The sequence below is a fragment of the Notolabrus celidotus genome, chromosome 2 (genome assembly GCF_009762535.1).
Source record: "Notolabrus celidotus isolate fNotCel1 chromosome 2, fNotCel1.pri, whole genome shotgun sequence".
Classification (NCBI taxonomy): Eukaryota; Metazoa; Chordata; class Actinopteri; order Labriformes; family Labridae; genus Notolabrus; species Notolabrus celidotus.
In genome coordinates this window covers 36,224,152-36,242,209 of record NC_048273.1, presented here as the reverse complement: position 1 = coordinate 36,242,209, position 18,058 = coordinate 36,224,152, and the positions used below count along the sequence as shown (strand labels likewise).

At 39.9% G+C, this 18,058-nt stretch overlaps 1 protein-coding gene across 5 annotated transcripts in view; it reads right to left on the bottom strand.

Annotated features, from left to right (window-relative positions):
• ryk (receptor like tyrosine kinase) overlaps positions 1-18,058 on the bottom strand; it is a 79,550-nt gene that overhangs the window by 20,221 nt on the left and 41,271 nt on the right. For 4 of the 5 annotated variants that reach the window (XM_034707887.1, XM_034707895.1, XM_034707869.1 and 1 more), the window contains exons 5-10: positions 17,926-17,988; positions 17,105-17,243; positions 15,224-15,324; positions 10,457-10,540; positions 6,651-6,776; positions 2,056-2,142 (exon numbers count right to left, since the gene is read on the bottom strand). In XM_034707887.1, the coding sequence (XP_034563778.1) occupies positions 2,056-2,142; positions 6,651-6,776; positions 10,457-10,540; positions 15,224-15,324; positions 17,105-17,243; positions 17,926-17,988 (600 nt within the window). The remainder of the gene's footprint in view (positions 1-2,055; positions 2,143-6,650; positions 6,777-10,456; positions 10,541-15,223; positions 15,325-17,104; positions 17,244-17,925; positions 17,989-18,058) is intronic. The other variant, XM_034707904.1, reaches the window with a different exon arrangement.

Here is an 18,058-nt window from a genome sequence, read left to right as displayed (position 1 = left end):
ATGTCCCGAGCATCAAATATCTCAATTATAATTTAAACATGATATGATTCACTGAACAGACTTTACCTCCAACTTTACCCCATGATTCACCACTTCATGACTCCTCAGTGTTGTTAATGACATTCATCTTGCTCTTCTGCTCTTAACAGAATCTCTGTATTGTTCATATTTACAATTGTTACGTGCACTCTATCAGATATCAGATCGCTTAGTGAGTAACCCTTTGATTTCCACCTCCAGTCTCACTGCTGGTTTCATATATTCTTGATAGAACGCTCCCATTTACAGTAAATCAGATGATAAAGCAGGAGTCACTCTCTGGGATGACTAGACTGCAACTGAAAACCTGCTCCTTCAGTCACCTGCTATTTCAGTTTAGCTTGTGAGTCGAAAGCACAAAATCGAGCTACTGAAGCAGACAAACAAACTGAAGGGAACCGGAGTGTATTTGAATAAACATTTGACAAAAGTGAACACCGAAATTGCCAGACAGGCATTTATCCTGAGGAAACAGAACAAGATACAAGCTACATGGACACAAAACTGCAAAGTCATGATACGATTGAATGGAGCGCCTGAAGAAGCTACTGTGGTAATGATAATCACCTTTTTGGTCAGCATGTGATTAACTAAAATATATGTGGATGTGTATGCATGTTTATATGTGTGCATGAATGTACTTGTGTATGCAGGGTTCCCACTCTTTTCCAGAGATCATTTTCCAGGACATTTCAAGGACATTTTCAGTGATGATCAAGCTGGTGTGACAGTCTTAATTGAGTTCCTAATTTAGTTCCTAAATAGTCTAATATGTTCCTCTCAGTGGAAGTCTACATTGATAGACATGCAGTCTATGGCTATCCATGAAATCATCTCTTACATGCTTAAAAATGATGGCAAATTGATTATAGAATAATGCAGCCACAGATGTACAGCACTTTACTTTATTAGTGCAACCAAGTAACAATGATGGCCAACTCTTATCTCAGCTTTCTCTTTTCTCAAAAAATATAAAATGAGATAAGTAAAAAACTAAAGAGCCAGCAAAGGAATCAGGAAGCTGCCTTACTGAAATAAATAAATAATGATAATGATCAGAGGATCAGTGCATTAATTGACCTAAATAGAACTGAATGACACAAATGTCCACAAATGTTGAATGGGGATGTGTTTTTTGTAGTCATGTAGGAATAATTTTCCAGGACAATTTACTTTTTCTCCCATTCCAGTTGACCAGTTTTCCAGGACTGGAAAACTGGTCAACTGTTTTCCAGGTTTTCCAGGTTTTCCAGGACGCGTGGGAACCCTGTGTATGTGTACGACTGCATGTGCATATCGACATGTGTGTGTATATGTATATGTCTATATATATTTTCTTGGTTGATGAATCCCTCAGTGATTGTTTTGTTTTTGTTTTTATTTGTGATTTCTACATGGCTCCTGCATTGTGGAGGGAAGTGTTGGTTGTTGATGCAGACCAAAATAAACCTAAACCTAAACCTAACAAACCCAAACCTCTACAAAGGGTCAATCTATTTGTCTAAAGTCTGTTGTCTGTATTAAAAAAACATGATATGATATATCACATTAATTGTATTACTGATTCTCGTTGCAGGCCGTAGATCTATCTACAGTTACCAACACTCGCCTGGAGCATACACATAAACAGATGCTTGCTGTCTGATCTACTTCCTTTGGAGTGGTTTCATCCACTAAGTTCACGCTTAGCCCATTGACGTATTTCATGATGATGTCATTGACTTTAATTACTTTTAGTGGCTCTGTATACTTATGTATGGATCCTCATCATAGGGAGAGTCATTGTTAACTTTCTCTGATTGAGAAATCCAGTTGACCTTTTACAGACATCTCTTCAGAATGGTGGTCCTGTGGTAAACCACCAAGGGGGAGCATGTAGATGATGAAGAGGAGGGGACCTCCTAATTAAATGATTGCAATCCCTAATATGAGACCAACAGGTCAAACTGAAGGCTTAAAGCATTGGCTAACGTCATTCTTTGGCTCTGATTTACAATCTATGGTTTGAGCACATACCTTTCACGGTCTTCACAAAGACCTGCTTCTCTTTACTGGGGTCCTTCTCATCCAGCAGTATGCCGTGGAAGATGCGTCCAAAGGTGCCTGTCAAAGACAAACCACAGGTATTTATTTTCAGAAATGGCAGCAGAGACATGGCCAGAGGCTTCACATTCACAGATTCAAATGTCACCTCACTCACAGGGCGCCATGCCTGGCTGATCTGTGGACAGAGGTGGACAGGCTTCTGCTCTAAAGGCTTTGTTTCTTAATGCGATTAGGCAGCTTCTGGCTCTTGACTCGCTGACATGAGCCAGAACAAGAAGGATTCACTGAAGCTCAGCAGACCTTTCATCACCTAAACGATTCAGAAAGACGCACAACGAGGAAAGGCAAAGTGAGCGTGTTCGTCATCTCCTTTGTCTCAACTGTCACCCTGTTGCTCCAGGACTTCGCTGAGCTAAAATACCATTTAAGCTTCAAGAAGATAAACCATCAACATAAACTTGGACAAAAATTTAAAGCCTGAGGGCATCTCTGCCTTGTGTTTCAACAGGAGAGGAGACAGAGCATAACAACAGGGTTAGTGTGTGACTGTCTCCCTCCCTCCCCTTCCTTCCCCACTGAGCCTGTCTGGACCTGCTGGCTCCACAAAACAGAACCCAGCTCAGAGTTTAACTGCCTCTGACAAACAGCCTCCTACTTTTTGTATTTGTTCATTTATGCATCGTTTATTCACATAGTTTGATTTTTATAGTTTATTCTAACTTACATTTTCTGTAAACTTTTACGTCGGATCTGTTGTGTTTATGCACCTGGACTGTACAGATATCTACATACACCGAGTCAAGACAGGATGGATGGATGGATGGATGGATGGATGGAAGGATGGATGGATGGATGGATGCACAAACAGAGATATAACTTTGCTATTTTACACAAAACTACAAACAATATTTACATAAAGATCAGTCCTGATTTATGATAGATCATACATACTGAAGTTCTGGCGTTGCTGCCAGTGTTTCTAACTTGCAGGCATGTGTGGAGTTTGACACAGTAACTTTATACCATAGACAGGCAAATTCATTGAAAGACATGGGTTAACTTTTAATAACCTGATGCAATGCAGCTTAAAGCCACACACATAAAAAGGTAATAATGCTAATGCTAATAGGTCGTTGGTGCAAACCTCAGAGTAAGTTAGTCTCACGGTTTACCTTTCAGAATAAAGTTCCAAAACAAACGTGGATTTATGAGACCGACCGTTAAATATCTGGCTGAAGAAAACACGTTTAAGCAACTCTAATTTATCACATAGACAGCATCAGATCAGTCAGGCAGCACAGCTTGAGCTGACAGTAGGAATAATTCTCTAAAGATTTTCAAGAAAACTGGATTGAACTCAAAATTTAAATAACTATTATTTTATTTAAATTCTCAGATATGGACAGTTGCAATATTTTTTTTTCTCTTATATTTCTTTGTATACAAAATAATCCTTTTTCATTTTTAAGGTGTGTTGTAACTCAAATAAAACAACGGCACACTTTTTTTCACCACCTCAAATCACCGAACAAAAATACCTTGTTTGAAAATGTCATAACAATTCTAAAGAAATGGAAAGTGAACGATTCCCAAATAAAACAAATGAGGTCAATCTCTTTAAATAAACTGAAGTGCAGCTCATGCTCCTGGCTGTGAATTGACATGTTTTTCTTCAGGAGTATCAGGGAAAGCCAAAATGCTGCCGTACCTCAGACTGTAAACACAAAGGTGCATCCTGACCTGCTCCGTCTTCACCTGCTGCCGCCATGTCTGTGGCGCCCAACTCGGCGAGTGACGAGAGAGCAGCACAAGAGACTTCATGATGTTGAACAAGCGGAGTGAAATGCAGATAGCGCCTTCTACTGTTTAAAAATAATATCCTGATACAAATTTTGTTGAATTGATTTTAATCCACCCTTATTTGTGTTGATTGTTTACTGTCTTGTGATTTCTCCTTACATCCCTACTGATCAGTAAAAAGTAATCAGGAGCAGTCCCATCTTTTCACATCTTCTGCCATTTCAATTTTTGGCATTGATTTAAAGCATCAGCAGCACCGTTATTGAGATCAGAAAAATCAAGCATTATTGCACGTTTTTGCTTCCTAACCTCTTTTTGTACGGAGCAACATTCAATGTTCCCAGACTTTTGGCATGATGGATCTTTGGAGCATGGGGCGGGGATCTTAAAGATATATCTGATAACTTCATTTGTCTCATTCTTTAAAAGTTAATCGCACATAAAGCTATAATGATAAGAGAAACAATGCACAGCGAACAAAATGTATACATGTACAACATGTTACATCTTCCAGCAGGCGTGGAGATATTTTCAGTCTGGAACACGGTAGATTGAAGACTCAGCATCGCTGTTTGAAAAGCCACACAGCTATCAAAGACACATTCAAACACATCCTTGAGATTAAAGGGTCCAAATCAACGCCATTGTAGTGTAAACAATGATGTTTGAGAAGGATTAAGAGCACTGCTTCTGCGTTCTGATTCAATATCTTGACAGAAGCATTGACCATAAACAAACAAGTGGCATTCAAAAAACAGAACACCCACACTTTCCTCTTCTATTGTGCTACAGACACCCTTGGGTAACTCTTATATCATTCTCACAGCCACACTAAACCCCAGTGTGGGCAAACCTCCAGAAAGTGAAGTATAGTCTTGTCCAGCTCCACCACTCTGTGACGATGCTGAATCGTCTCCAAAAGCATCCATAGCTAAAGCGAGGAAGACGGATTGAGCCAAACTAAAGCTCTGAGAGTCGTGTTAATCTTTGATACGAGGCCAGAGGAAGAGATTTAGGGACTTTAACTTGTTAAGCTTTAAGTCAATATTTAATACGCCTGTTATTAAAGGTGCACAGTAAGTTTACACTCCTGCTGATCTGATGAGACACGCTCATTAATTGCAGAAAAACAAAGTAGCACCTGTTTTTATAGGTCAGCTTGTTCTGTTTTCATTTCATAAACACACATTAAGATAACAGGAATGTGCATGTATAACTAAATGCATAGTCTTACAAACCCATTTATTTTATTCTTTTAGCCCCCAGAACTACTTTATGCAGTAAAGTCCCGGGTAGATTGTGCAAATCAGGTCAGTCACATATGGAGAATAAAAAAGTAAATGCACTACACCACCAGACCAGTAGAGGGCAGTAAAACAAAGATGAATGCCATTCATCACAGATGACACCATAGAAGCAGACGGACAGGTAGGTATCATTATGAGCAACACAACAGTTAGCCTGTTAGCATGAAGAGACTCAGCTGGCGCTGTTTTAGATGGTGTTATATTTCATCACAGATGGATTCACTGAATCAACACGTGAGAGGAGATAAGCGCGAGTAGCAAAGACGTTTCAACACGGCTTTAAAATCCTTTTGAACTCAAAAAGCCGTGGCAGAGATTGGCCGGTGTTTTAGTTTAAACAGCAACCCTGTTAGCTGGAGACTTTCAGTCGGATGCATCCCTCATAATCGTCTTTAGACGATCATTAAATATCTGATGAGGATATTGAATCTTAAAACTCCCTCTGTGTTTCAACAGCTGTGTAAACTCCACAAACACTGTTACATTCAGCTGAAGGTCTCCAGTTTACAGGGTCACTTTTAAAACCGTAACACCGGGAGAGACGCATTCACAGTGGGCTGAGAGAAGACTACTGTTACAAGCTGCTAAATCAAGAGAATCACAGCTTCTTCTTTTGAAAAGTACACACACATACAAAAAAGATAGAATCAATAAAAACTAATGAAAGAAAGAGAAATCAAGCGAATCACAGATGTGTGTGATGTTATTGTGGACGGTTGGCGGGATAAAAACACTGTGGTTAATCTACCAATCAGACACGTGCAGCATTGCAGGCCCTGCCCCATGAAAGTCCCGGGACCTTTGAAAAGTACCACCCCCAAAGCAGGGGCTTTTCAGGGGGGATATTGTCTACCCCTGAACTAAATTTGGCCCCTGGTTCCTCTGGTCGAAATGAACGTAGTTCAGGGGTAAAGTCCCTAGTTCCGGGGTAAAGTTCCCCCGGTCGAAAAACGCCTCAAGACATGGAGAAGTGATTTTTAGGGATCATTTTCTACACGTCATAAAAAATATCAGAAGTATTATCTAAAAGTCTGAATCTGGCACTTTTATGCATACATGCATTAAGCATCTATATTCACTGTTAAAACATGGGCCTCTGGAAACACCTCTGTTGCCCTCTGTCTGTCTGGTTATATAATCAGTCTTTGTTTTTAGTGGAACAGGGTAGCATTGTGGTATTTGGTTGTGTTGTCTGTGTTTGCAGATTGTTTAATAAATGCAGTGCATGTGTTGTCTGATTCGAGCTGATGTTTTCTTGCTTTGCTTGTGTTTTGTCTAATTTCATGTGTTTTCTCAGACTGCAGTGAGTCGAGCTCTCAGGCTCCTCTGTTGGGGCCAAGATCACGACTTTGAATTTGTGTTCATGTTTACACATTTCACAAGAAAACAAACGTTATTGGAATTTTCTGTCAGGGAAAATTGAATTAAAAGACTGAGCCAAAGAAGAGAGACAAGTACCTTCATGTAAGACGTCTCGTAGAGTGACTCTCTCCCTTGAGATGGCAATGTCTTTCACTTTGGCTTTAGCCTCCATGAGCGTAACACTCCTCAGGTCATTCTTCTCTATACGCAGAGATGGATAACCTGTGTAGACAGAAAAGTACAGAGATGCATTAAAAAGTCTGAATGTAAACGAAACACTTTAAAGCAGACGGACAGCTCTTCTAACCCAGAACAACATGTGTGGAACTTCTGCTTTGCATCACTGCTGACATCCCAATTCTTATGAGAAGACAAGTTACCACTCAAATACACAGAACCCTCGCCTGGCTTCACAGAAATGCAGCACTTACAAGGAACATGATGAGGGGAACACGTACAGTGACCTTCAAATGTTGCATCAACTTCATGCAAAGTCATGTATTACAGCATGTTCCATTGCACAACCTCTCTGTGTACTCAGTGTCATTAGCTGCTAGTGTTACTGAGGTAGGAGCTAGTTACACACAAAGTTCCAGACAGTGTCAGAACAGAGATACACAAACATTTTACTTCACACACCTCATGTGTGCACAGTTTGTCAGTGATAACACATTCTTTCCTCCTGTGTCTGCAGCTTACTGATACTCAGGATGAACAGTGACCAGCTGCTTCAATAAAGATAGATGGAACAGTAGAAGAATCAAATCAACAGAAAACAAACCAAATACAATTCTCCATAAAAGTTAAGGGAGACGACAGGCTCTTCATATTTCTCTGAGCTAAAGAAAATATTTTATATCTAGAAAACCTGAGTTGTGAGCTTGATATATGAAAAGGAAGCAGAGGACCCATTCTGAATTAACAAGTATAAACATTGCAACATAGGCCATGATGTAGTTTATTAGAGTTAAAGGTTTCAATCTCTACTGCAGCAGGTTAACTGCAGAGGAACTACTATCAGAGTACAGCTCAACGCTGCCCCCTACATGTCAAATAAGGAGTAACCTATATTCAACAATGAATGATGCTACCAGTCAAAAGTTTGAACACACCTTCTCATTCAAGGGTTTGTATTTATTGTAATTATTGTAAACATTAGATTAATACTGAAGACATCAAAACTATGAAAGAACATGTATGGAATTATTGAATGAACAAAAAATTATTACAGGAGGAGACTGTGTGGCCTCCTGTATATATGTTGTGTTCACAGTATGTCCACAGGAGAGACTGGGACTAGATTTACTGATTTTGAGTGTATGCCGTACTTAAGATTTGAAACAAAGTTTTAGATGTTGTAATTTTAATTTGTTCTTCATCAATAGTGGCTCAAATGAACATCATTGTGACTAATCTACACAGATAACATCATCAGACTGCCTTATCTTTTCAGTGCTTTATAGCATCTGATCTCTATAGCATTCTCATTGTTGTAGTGTCATTGTTTTCATCTTATTCATTTGATGTTGTAGTTGAGAACTTTCTCCCATTAGGTTTCAGATCTGTGGTCACTTTTAAAAGACAGTTTGAAATGCATTTGGTTCGACTCGCTGATGCCTGATGCATTTTATTGCTCCCTTGCCTGTGTTTCTTTGTCTTCTTTTTTTTGAGCACTTTGTGACATTTGCTCTTGAATGGTGCCATACAAATAAATGTATTCTGATTATTATCTTCTATCTATTTCCTTCATGAGTTGATGGAGATTAAAAGACACTTTAAATAAGAGTGACAACACCAAACACCTTCTCATTGAAATGTTTGTATTTATTGTAATGATTGTAAACACTGTAGATTAATACTGAAGACATCAAAACTATGAAAGAACATATATGGAATTATTGAATGAACAAAAAAGTGTTAAACAAAGCAGAATCTGTTTTATATTTTAGATTCTGTAAAGTAGCCCCCTTTTTCCTTCATGACAGCTTTGCACACTCTTGGTATTCTCTCAGTCTGCTTCATGAAGTGGTCTCCTGGAATGGTTTCTAATGAACATGAGCCTTGTCAAGAGTTCATTTGTAGAATGACTTGCCTTCTTAATGTGTTTGAGACCATCAGTTGTGTTGTTCAGAGGTAGGGTTAGTACACAATGGATAGCCCTATTTGACTACTGTTGTAATCCAGATTATGGTGAAACCAGATTATTTCATAGTTTTGATGTCTTCAGTATTAATCTACAATGTTGAAAATAATTCAAATAGATAAAACCATTGAATGAGAAGGTGTGTCCAAACTTTGACTGGTTGTGTGTGCTTTGAGATACAATGTTTGTGTTGTTGGTACACAAGTAATTAGATTACTTTTCCCTTCTGTCCTTCTCTACAGGCAATGACCTTTCTTAGGACAGCAGATCATCCTCATGCAATCCACCTGGGACAGGAAAAGATTTTAATCTTTAAAGATGTTTTGTTTCAATAAACCCAAAACAAAAAATGTACCTGAAATAAATGATGAATAAGTGACTAGATCAATAGCACCCTAAAACATTGACATCTTATTTAGTTCTTTAGTTTCTAATATTGTCTTGATTTTATTGTTATTTATAGCACCAGCTTCCTTACTTGTTCTTATCGTTGGTGACTCTGATCTATTGTTAAAACAGTCAGAAACACGTTGGCGTTGTGATGTTTCCAAAATGATGTCATGATGAGTTTTGTATGAGATTGATTTCTAATCTGCATTTGACAAAACACAGATTAAAGACTAAACACATTCAGGAACCTTCATTTATCAAATTGATTAATTCCTTAATCAAATGATCTTGTATTATCTGTTTCATAAAGCAGAAGCAGAATATCTTGATACATTAGAGTCTGGAAACAGGTTTTTGAGCACTTCCCTGGAAAATGTAATCTATTATTGAGATCCTTGAAACTTTAATTTGTCAGTGAATCGGTTTATCAAGTTATGAAACACACAGAAATAGTACTCACCTTTTTGACTCTTCTCTAACTTGCCTCAATAATTTAAATGTTGATGTGCAGAACTTAAACAATACAATACCAGGAAAGGGCGATGAATGATGTTAGTATAGCGCAGGTGTGACACATGAGCCAGGATTTGAAGACTTGAACCAGCACACAGAACTTTGAGGCTTGAGGATTGTGTGTCTAGTAGACTAAACGATTAAATGTCATCACTCTAACTGATCAGCACCAGAATTATCAAGTCAGTTAATTGAGTTATTATTATTTTTATTATTGGAGGCCCACAACCACCCACCACTAACCAGGGCTGAATCTTCAGTTAATGATGACTGCTATAATGCGTTGATGCTCTACTACCTGGATGTAAACAAGCGCAGGTGTCAGATGGAATCTCGTATTGTTGCGTGATTCATCAGTATCTTGATCTTAAAAATGGAGACAAGGTTGTATGTAGGCTGTGTCTGGTTAAACTGGCATTTAACTATTTGTTTTGAGTAATGTGTAACCAGAACAGGCCTGTGGTGCTAGATCTGCTAATGTTAGCCACATGCAGGAAGTCAGTCTGACATCCTCTACCTGCAGACTCTATGAGCTGACTCTGTGGGTTGTTGGTTGCATCCAGATGGGTGTTCAGTTGTGTCAATAAATATGATTCAGTTTTAATTCCTGTCTTATTTATTACTTTCACTTTTACCTACTTACTTTGTTCTGACTTTTCGACAAGTCAAAAAGTCAGAATTCAAATTTCTACTTGAATGACAGGAAATAAGTTACCTCTGAACATCCCTTACGGCAACTCTGGACTGGATTTATCCGAGCAGGGTATGTTTGAGAACACTATGGACAATACTCAAAGAGGACACGGTTTTATAGTTTGAAATGTCAAGCAGTCTCTGGAGTTTTACTTGAACTTACTTTTGGTTTCATGAGGGGGAGCACCGGGGTTTTGGAAGGAGGAGGCAGCAAGCTGGAGGATGGGTGCAGAACCAGGGTGATTGTCTGATAACAAGAGGAAAAGGGGACAGGAGGGAGTGGAGGGTGAGAGGGTGAGAGAGAAGAGGATGTGATTTAATGGACAGTTCACTCAGCTTACAACACGGCTTGAATGTGTTTTTTTTGTGTGTTCACACAGAGATACTATCAGACAAGTCACGCCTGTAAGTTGAGTGAAACCGTCCATCAGGAGTCAGGTAAAATTAATGCGGTGGATGGTGTTTGCCAATAATCACAATCAGCAAAGCATAAAGGAAGCAAGTAGCTGAAACATAATGGGCATAAGGTGAAGTGTGAGCGGAGTCCACAAGAGGGCAATGAAGGATCAAACACAGACAATGATGAATTTCAACAGTTGGAGTACGAACCACAAGCCTCAATCTTCACAACACTTTTATCACAGGCGGAGATTAATGTCAAAAGTTTGATTCTCTTCACAGATGTATCATTCTATCATTCTGTATATAAACAGATGTCTTTTCAACCAGCTCTCTGACAAATTACTGTCAAAGTCAGACATGTGGTTTTAGAAAACTCTCAAGGGCTCGTGGTGGAAAGTCTTTGAAATTACGAAGAAGAAGAGAGACAGATCTACAGTCATGAGACACTGAACCCCTCACCTTGACCCCTCACTGCCCGCTCAAGACAGGACTCTGACCTCACTGATACACCTCCTGTCCTGATCAATGTAAATGCCACTGACAAATAATGCTGGAGCAGAGTTGTTTGATAATAAGTTGTATTAGAGTTGACAGGAGAATAAGGCGCAGTGTGTGTGTGTGTGTGTGTGTGTGTGTGTGTGTGTGTGTGTGTGTGTGTGTGTGTGTGTGTGTGTGTGTGTGTGTGTGTGTGTGTCTGAGTATGTGTCTGAGTGAAGATCCTGCTGTCTGTTAACACAAGCTTCTTAACCCTTTGAAACGCCATGATGCAATGCAAAGGTACACACCTGGACACAATGTTACATCATTGCAAGGATCAATGTTAAAGTTCAAAGGTGTAGTGACAGCAGGGCTCTGTTTCATCGCTGTGGGGGGTCTTACTGTAAAAAAGTCTGAACTAGGGATGTAATCAATTAATTGATTAGCGATTAATTGATTGTTAAGAAATTACTCAGACACGCATTTTTGTTTTCAATTTTCCATCATGTGGGGCAAACAACATGTGGTCTCATATTTCATTCATCTATCAGGGAGGTGTTCTGAGTTTAAAGCATGTTTCAATGTGAATCAGCTCTTAAAGGTGGTGCACACAGCTAACTGAGCACATTCTTCCCTCTCCCTTTACCCTGTTTTATTCTATGTACGTAGCTTCATCACTTTATTTATTTACTCTTCTCCCCCCTTTTTTTTATTTCATTATTGTTATTATTTTATTCTTCTTAATCTTTATTTTTCCATTCATTGAAAAACATAATTAATCTGTGTCACTTGTATGTCTTTACACTCTACCTCTGCCTCTGAAGATTGGAGTGACTTCCACATTATACTAGCCTCTTTTCAAGTAATAATCAACTTGCTGTGTGATCTATCTCTCCCTAATGTATTTAAATGATATTGTTTTTTTGTAATTGTTTTGTCTTTTTACCCCTTGTTAATGTCGGTATGGATGTGAGATGTGTGTGAAGTGATCAATGTTTTGGGGTGGGTGGGATATTTAGGGTGTTTGTGTTATTGTGTTTTACAACATCACCCACAGAACCCTGTTACAACTACTACATGTCACAAAACCTACTGTTTGTCTGTCTGTGCATAAAAAAAACAATAAAGAAACTTTGGAATAAAGGTGTTGCACACAATGGAGACGCTCAGCTGGCTGCTGTGCGTCAGGTCTCCACGTGCTTTTTAAAGAGGATCAAAACTCAACTGCTGCCAACAACGACACGGACATGAAGGCTGAGTACTTTAAACAGGACATTTCCACCTTTAGATACAAAACCAACAGACTGGTGGGAATTGCTAGTGCGCTATGTTTGCAGAGCAGCAACATCAGAGCCGTCTGGGCTTTTCTGCCACTGGACTGTTTATGACCCGGTTGTGCTCCCGGCTGACACCTAAGCCTTCACTTTATAAGACTATGCCCGTAGACAATATTTTTACGAGCCTGCTCGTTGATAATCAGTGTTAAACATGTACCTGTAGTTTGTTCTTTTTTTTTGTGTCTTTGATAGCTTTCCATTCCAATGATGTGCGTGCCTATTTCTTTCTTTCCTTTTTATTAGTTTGCCTGTCTTTTTTCTTGTCTTATGTAACAAAAAACTGAAAATACAGTTCTTAAAGGTGACATATCATGCTTTTTTCATCAATATATATTGGTCTAAGGGGTCCCCAAAACATGTCTTTAAAGTTTATGCTCAAAAAAACACTTTGAAATCAGATTTTGGCATGCCTGAAAAGTCCTCTTCTTCAGTCCTCCTCAGAACACTCTGTTTTCCCTCTGACCACGCCCCCTCAGGAAGTGGATGTGCCTCGGCTCTCCAGTACGTTGATCTAATGTTTACATGTTGGCTGAATATACACGGCTGCTCAGAGATCACATTACTTCAACCCTCTGAATCTGATCCTGACGGAGAGGCGCCTGTAGCAGGACCTTTCTGAAGGATTGGTCACAGATTTAGTGTTTCTTGTTGTTTTATTTATCAGTATGTAGACGTGTGTCTTGGTACACAGCTACGAACATGTAGGTATGTGGCTATGCTAACTAGCGCTAGCACTTATCCATGATAAATAAAAATCATCCACTAGATCTTCAAATCTGCAGACGTGGGGAGTAAAACCGACCTCTGCCAGAAAGGCAGCAGGACCTTTCTGAACGATTGGTCACAGATTCTGTGTTTCTTGTTGTTTTATTTGTCAGTATGTTGACGTGTGTCTTGGTACACAGCTACAGCTACAGCTACAGCTATGAACATGTAGCTATGTGGCTATGCTAATTAGCGCTAGCACTTATCCATGACAAATAAAAATCATCCATTAGATCTTCAAATCTGCAGACGTGGGGAGTAAAACCGACCTTTGTGTTTATTAAGACAGCCTACAACTAGCATGCCTCCCTCCTAAGCTCCTTGTTAGCACACATGTGTGCAGGTAATGAAAAACGGAGGAGGGGTTCAGTATTATTTTATACAGTCTATGGGCTGAACAAGCTCCGAGCTCTGACTCCGTGACAGACCGGATATTGTTGTTACGTAACAAAAACACAGAAGTCTGAAACGGTTCGTTTCACACACATTTACAGAAAGATGTAGAAATCAAAACAGGGGCAGAATGGATTTTTTTCATTCTCGGGGGGTCTGTAGACATGCCAGGGACACATATTTCAGGTAAAGAACCATTAAAAAGTCAATTTTGCATGATATGTCACCTTTAAGATAAAATGAAAATGTACACAAAAAACCCAACATGTACCTGTATTCAATACCGTCAGTGATATGCATTTTGCTATAGTGGAAAATGTAATTTAGGCGAAAACGACGTATTTGGCGTTGTTTTTGACGTAAGAAACCTCAATGTTTTTTTTTTTGATTAATCAATAATTGATCGTTAACATTTCCAAAAATCGATCCCAGAGTATACTTCAAATTTACTTAAATCAGTAGTCTGAACACTATTTAAATAAACATCTAAGCGTACTTTCTGCCTCTAGCACTTAGCATCCTCTTATGACAGTATTTAAAGTGTATTGAAGTGTCATCTTTAGAGATGCTTATAGATTTAGTTTCCACTGGACAGACTGTAGCATGACTCATCATTTCCCCTTTTTTAGTCTCTGTGCTGAGCTTCTGCACCAGCTGCTTGTGGGATATGAGGGCAGTATCATTCCTCTCATCAGATTCTTAGCAAGAAAAATACACATACTTCCTGAAGTGTTGCCCTCTTATATAAAGCTACAGCTCTCAGAGGGTTAGCTTAGCTTTGCAAAAAGACAGGCTACAGGGGAAAACGGCAAGTAAGGTCCTGCCCAAAGAAAATCTGTCTTCTTTGTTTGCATTCAAAAAAGCCAAGGGTATAAATAAGATTTAACAGATGGAGTAGTAACACTTAGACATTTGTCAAACAGTCAGACCTCACATAAAATCTAGGGCTGAGGACTTAACAGGAAAACCAAAAACTGTCCTGTAATGGCCCCATTACTTACACAGTAATTAACAGGCTGATACAGTCCTGCGGTAGGTTAGTTAAATGTTAAGATTAAGCACTTCATTTAACCTTGTTACTGTGTGTCAGTATTTCCCACCGTGTTCTGAAACGACATCAATTTAGATTAGATCAGTCCTCGCCAGATCCAACATAAAAGACTGCTTGTACTTGTCTAACTGCTGAACAGCTGGCCTGATAGGAAACACAGTAAGTACATTTACACGTTGTTCAGACTGTAATGGGTCACGAGGGGAGTGGAAACAAAAAGAACCCTGCAGGAACTCTCCACTTCATTACAAACTTATGATACCAGTTAAACTAATTAGGTCATTCACAGTTCATTATTGCATTTGGAGAAGCATGCACATTTGTGGATGCCAGTATGAAGAGAGAAACTCAACAACCATGGGAGAACAAATCAGGCTGACTGTGCTGAAACATATCTCAGTGCCATCTCGTCAGGACATAATAAAGTCTTAGATGTTTTTAAAACGAAACAAAAGCGAGTGTTTGATCTCGTTTGTAATGCCTCTGGGTTACTAAGATATCTTACTGGTGACAGGGGCTGCGTTGTTTGGGGTGTCCGCCCTCAGGTACTGTGTGGTCTGGGTGGATGGCTGAGACAGGCCCTGTGAGCTTCCACTGTCACTCACACTGAAAAACACACAACAGAAAAGAAAAGAGTGGTTATGCAGAGGCACGTGGATCGAGTTTCTCCGGCGATGATGATGTGAGGATTTGCTTCATCATGCTGGACTGTTAGTTCTGGTTGAGAGTAGATCTGTAGGAAACATCTGCAGCATGTCAAATGAAAAAGTCAAAATGAAAAAAATCACAAAGTTTAAAAAGTCCAAGTGATGTGTGGTATTTTACTAATCTGTGGACAACTATATGAAAAGTATAGGTAAGACATTGTCATACACACATACAGAGGGAAATACATGTGTTTTAGGAGTAGGTGGATTTTTGTGATGAACATTAAACCAGATTCCTAAAGCAATGCAAGAAGCAAACCCCTTACAGCTTTCTATTTCCTAAATCAAAATGTTCATCCTGCTACAATTTGCTTGTTTGAAAGACAACTTTCATTTGTTCTATTTCTGATTAAACTGCAGAGAGAGGAAAATAAGTGATCCCAAAACACAATCATATGCCTTCTAACACGGGACTTCCACTAGATCCGTGTCCGTTCCATCACTGATCCGCTGCAGTCCGGCTTCAGGCTCTCTCGTCCGTCAACACCCACTGGTTGCGTTTTCTGAACGCAGCACGGAGCAGGACCGCCAGACAGCTGGAGTCATGTGACTGAGGTTTTTCCACAGTAATCACTGAATCAAGGATTCTCCTCCTCCTCTCCTCATTCATGTTGTCTTTATGGTCCTCTGAAAACCTCTGACCTGTTGACTCCAGGCCTTGCTCCGCTCGTCATGATGATCTAACGATAACACAGTGTTTTATTCTGAAAATTAACCAGATTTTTTAACTTTGTTTTGGTGCCTGACTTCCTGTCCCACTCCATCTGCTCTGTGCATACTGATGTGTCGTGCTCCAGCATCCGACAAAAGTAGAAGTCTTGCGTATTTGATCCATTCGTTCTGACCTGCCGGACATTGGATAGAATAGAAATCTATCCTTTTATACTGCAACCTAGCCTGCAGTTTAAGAGGGCAATTATTTAAACCTGCTGAATTAGAAAGAGGTATAAAAAGTAAGTGTTCAATAGCTCCAGTTTGAACGTGTGATATGAGGTCAGTTGTGCTGTCAGTGTGAAAAGTAACTGAGCATGTTTATAGTTTTAACTATGATTAAAAGTTGTTCCCTATTCAGCCTCTTACAATCTTCATTTCTAACATGTCATAGGATCACTGTGTCAGTTTGTTTGTGAGCTAAGCAACAGCTACACCAGTTTTAGAAAGTGTCAATGTGTCACTATAACTAATATCTAAGTCAGGACCAGTGTGTGCGGTGTAACGTGTACATTTAGGAATGTGTAAATCTCTGCCCTCTTTACACAGATGTTAAGACAGGGCTAAATTTAATCACTCAAACAGCTGACTCAACAAGCTTATAGACGCCAACAGCATACTTCACTTAATTAGTGAGCGACTCAGAAGCAGGAGGGCTACAACTCAAACATATTCAGTTAACTATTCAAAAGAGCAGATATTTAGAGCCAAATAGAGCAGCTCGCCACAGGGGGTCAGACTGCAGCAGGTGAGGGTGCTGTAAGCCATCAGCAGCCTGTGAGAGCGACCCTTCATGACGTCAAACTGGTGAGTGTGCTAGTTTCCTCTGACCGAGGGTATTGTGTCATACAGGATACCTTTAAAATGGTGGTCATGTAGCGTTGGGACAACATTCCCAAGGCCCTTCAAAGGGATGACCTTATGTGACTGAGATTTGGTCCAATAGATCAGTAACTACAGAAACAAACCTGTCCTCCATCTCCACTCTCTTCATGCTGTGCAGGTGCAAGATGGCCAGGATGATGGCCACCAGGAAGATAACAATGCAGCAGACGCTCACACTGATATAGAACACCTGGGTGGAGGTGGTGGGGGCAGTCACGCCGTCTAGTGAGTTAAGAAAAAAAAACACACTAATCAACAAAGATGGAAGAAGGGAGACTCAAAGAAAGACGGGGTGTAATTGCACACATAATACACCGTTCTTGTTGCAGGGAGCTTCAAAAGGGTACGCTATTATGAAAGAATTTGAGCTGAAATACTCCATCTCTACTCAGCCAATTAGATGCATACATGAGTGAGAGCAGGGAGAGACTACAAGTTCACCTCGGGCTCCACTTAGCATTAATGGAAGCCTGGAATAGTAGAGGCTGTGCCCAGGATCCAGAGTCTGAGAGCTTTTCTCATCACCTATTTAAAAGCCTCAGAGGGCCCCAGGTTCCTAGGACCTACCCAAGCAGAAGAGAGACAACCCACTAATGGTACTTTGTTACTGGTGGCAGTGGGCTCACAAAAGACCCTGAATAGATGCCACTGGAAGAGGACCACCATTCCAGAGGGGTGGGGGCTGAGAGGGTGCTCTTCAATGGGAGAATGCGTCCCTCTCTTTAGCCTCTGAAATCATATCCTGCCGTTATGGAAGTTTGAGTAATGTGCACGGCTATACAGAGAAACTATTCAGTAATAATCCAGCCTCTGTCTTATCAGAATGACACGACTACTGAAAGACAATAAACTGAGCTGCAGGAGAGGGATGAGTAGAGCAGGATGCAGAGCCAGGATAACTTACAGTCGGGACGTGGAAAAGTGGTACTGTTGGGGGGAATGGCCATCTTGGGGTCTGACTCTATTCCTGTTGAAGGAGGAAGAGGGAAAGAGAAAATCATCATGTCTAGTTTCAAACTCAAGGACTTCATTTCTAA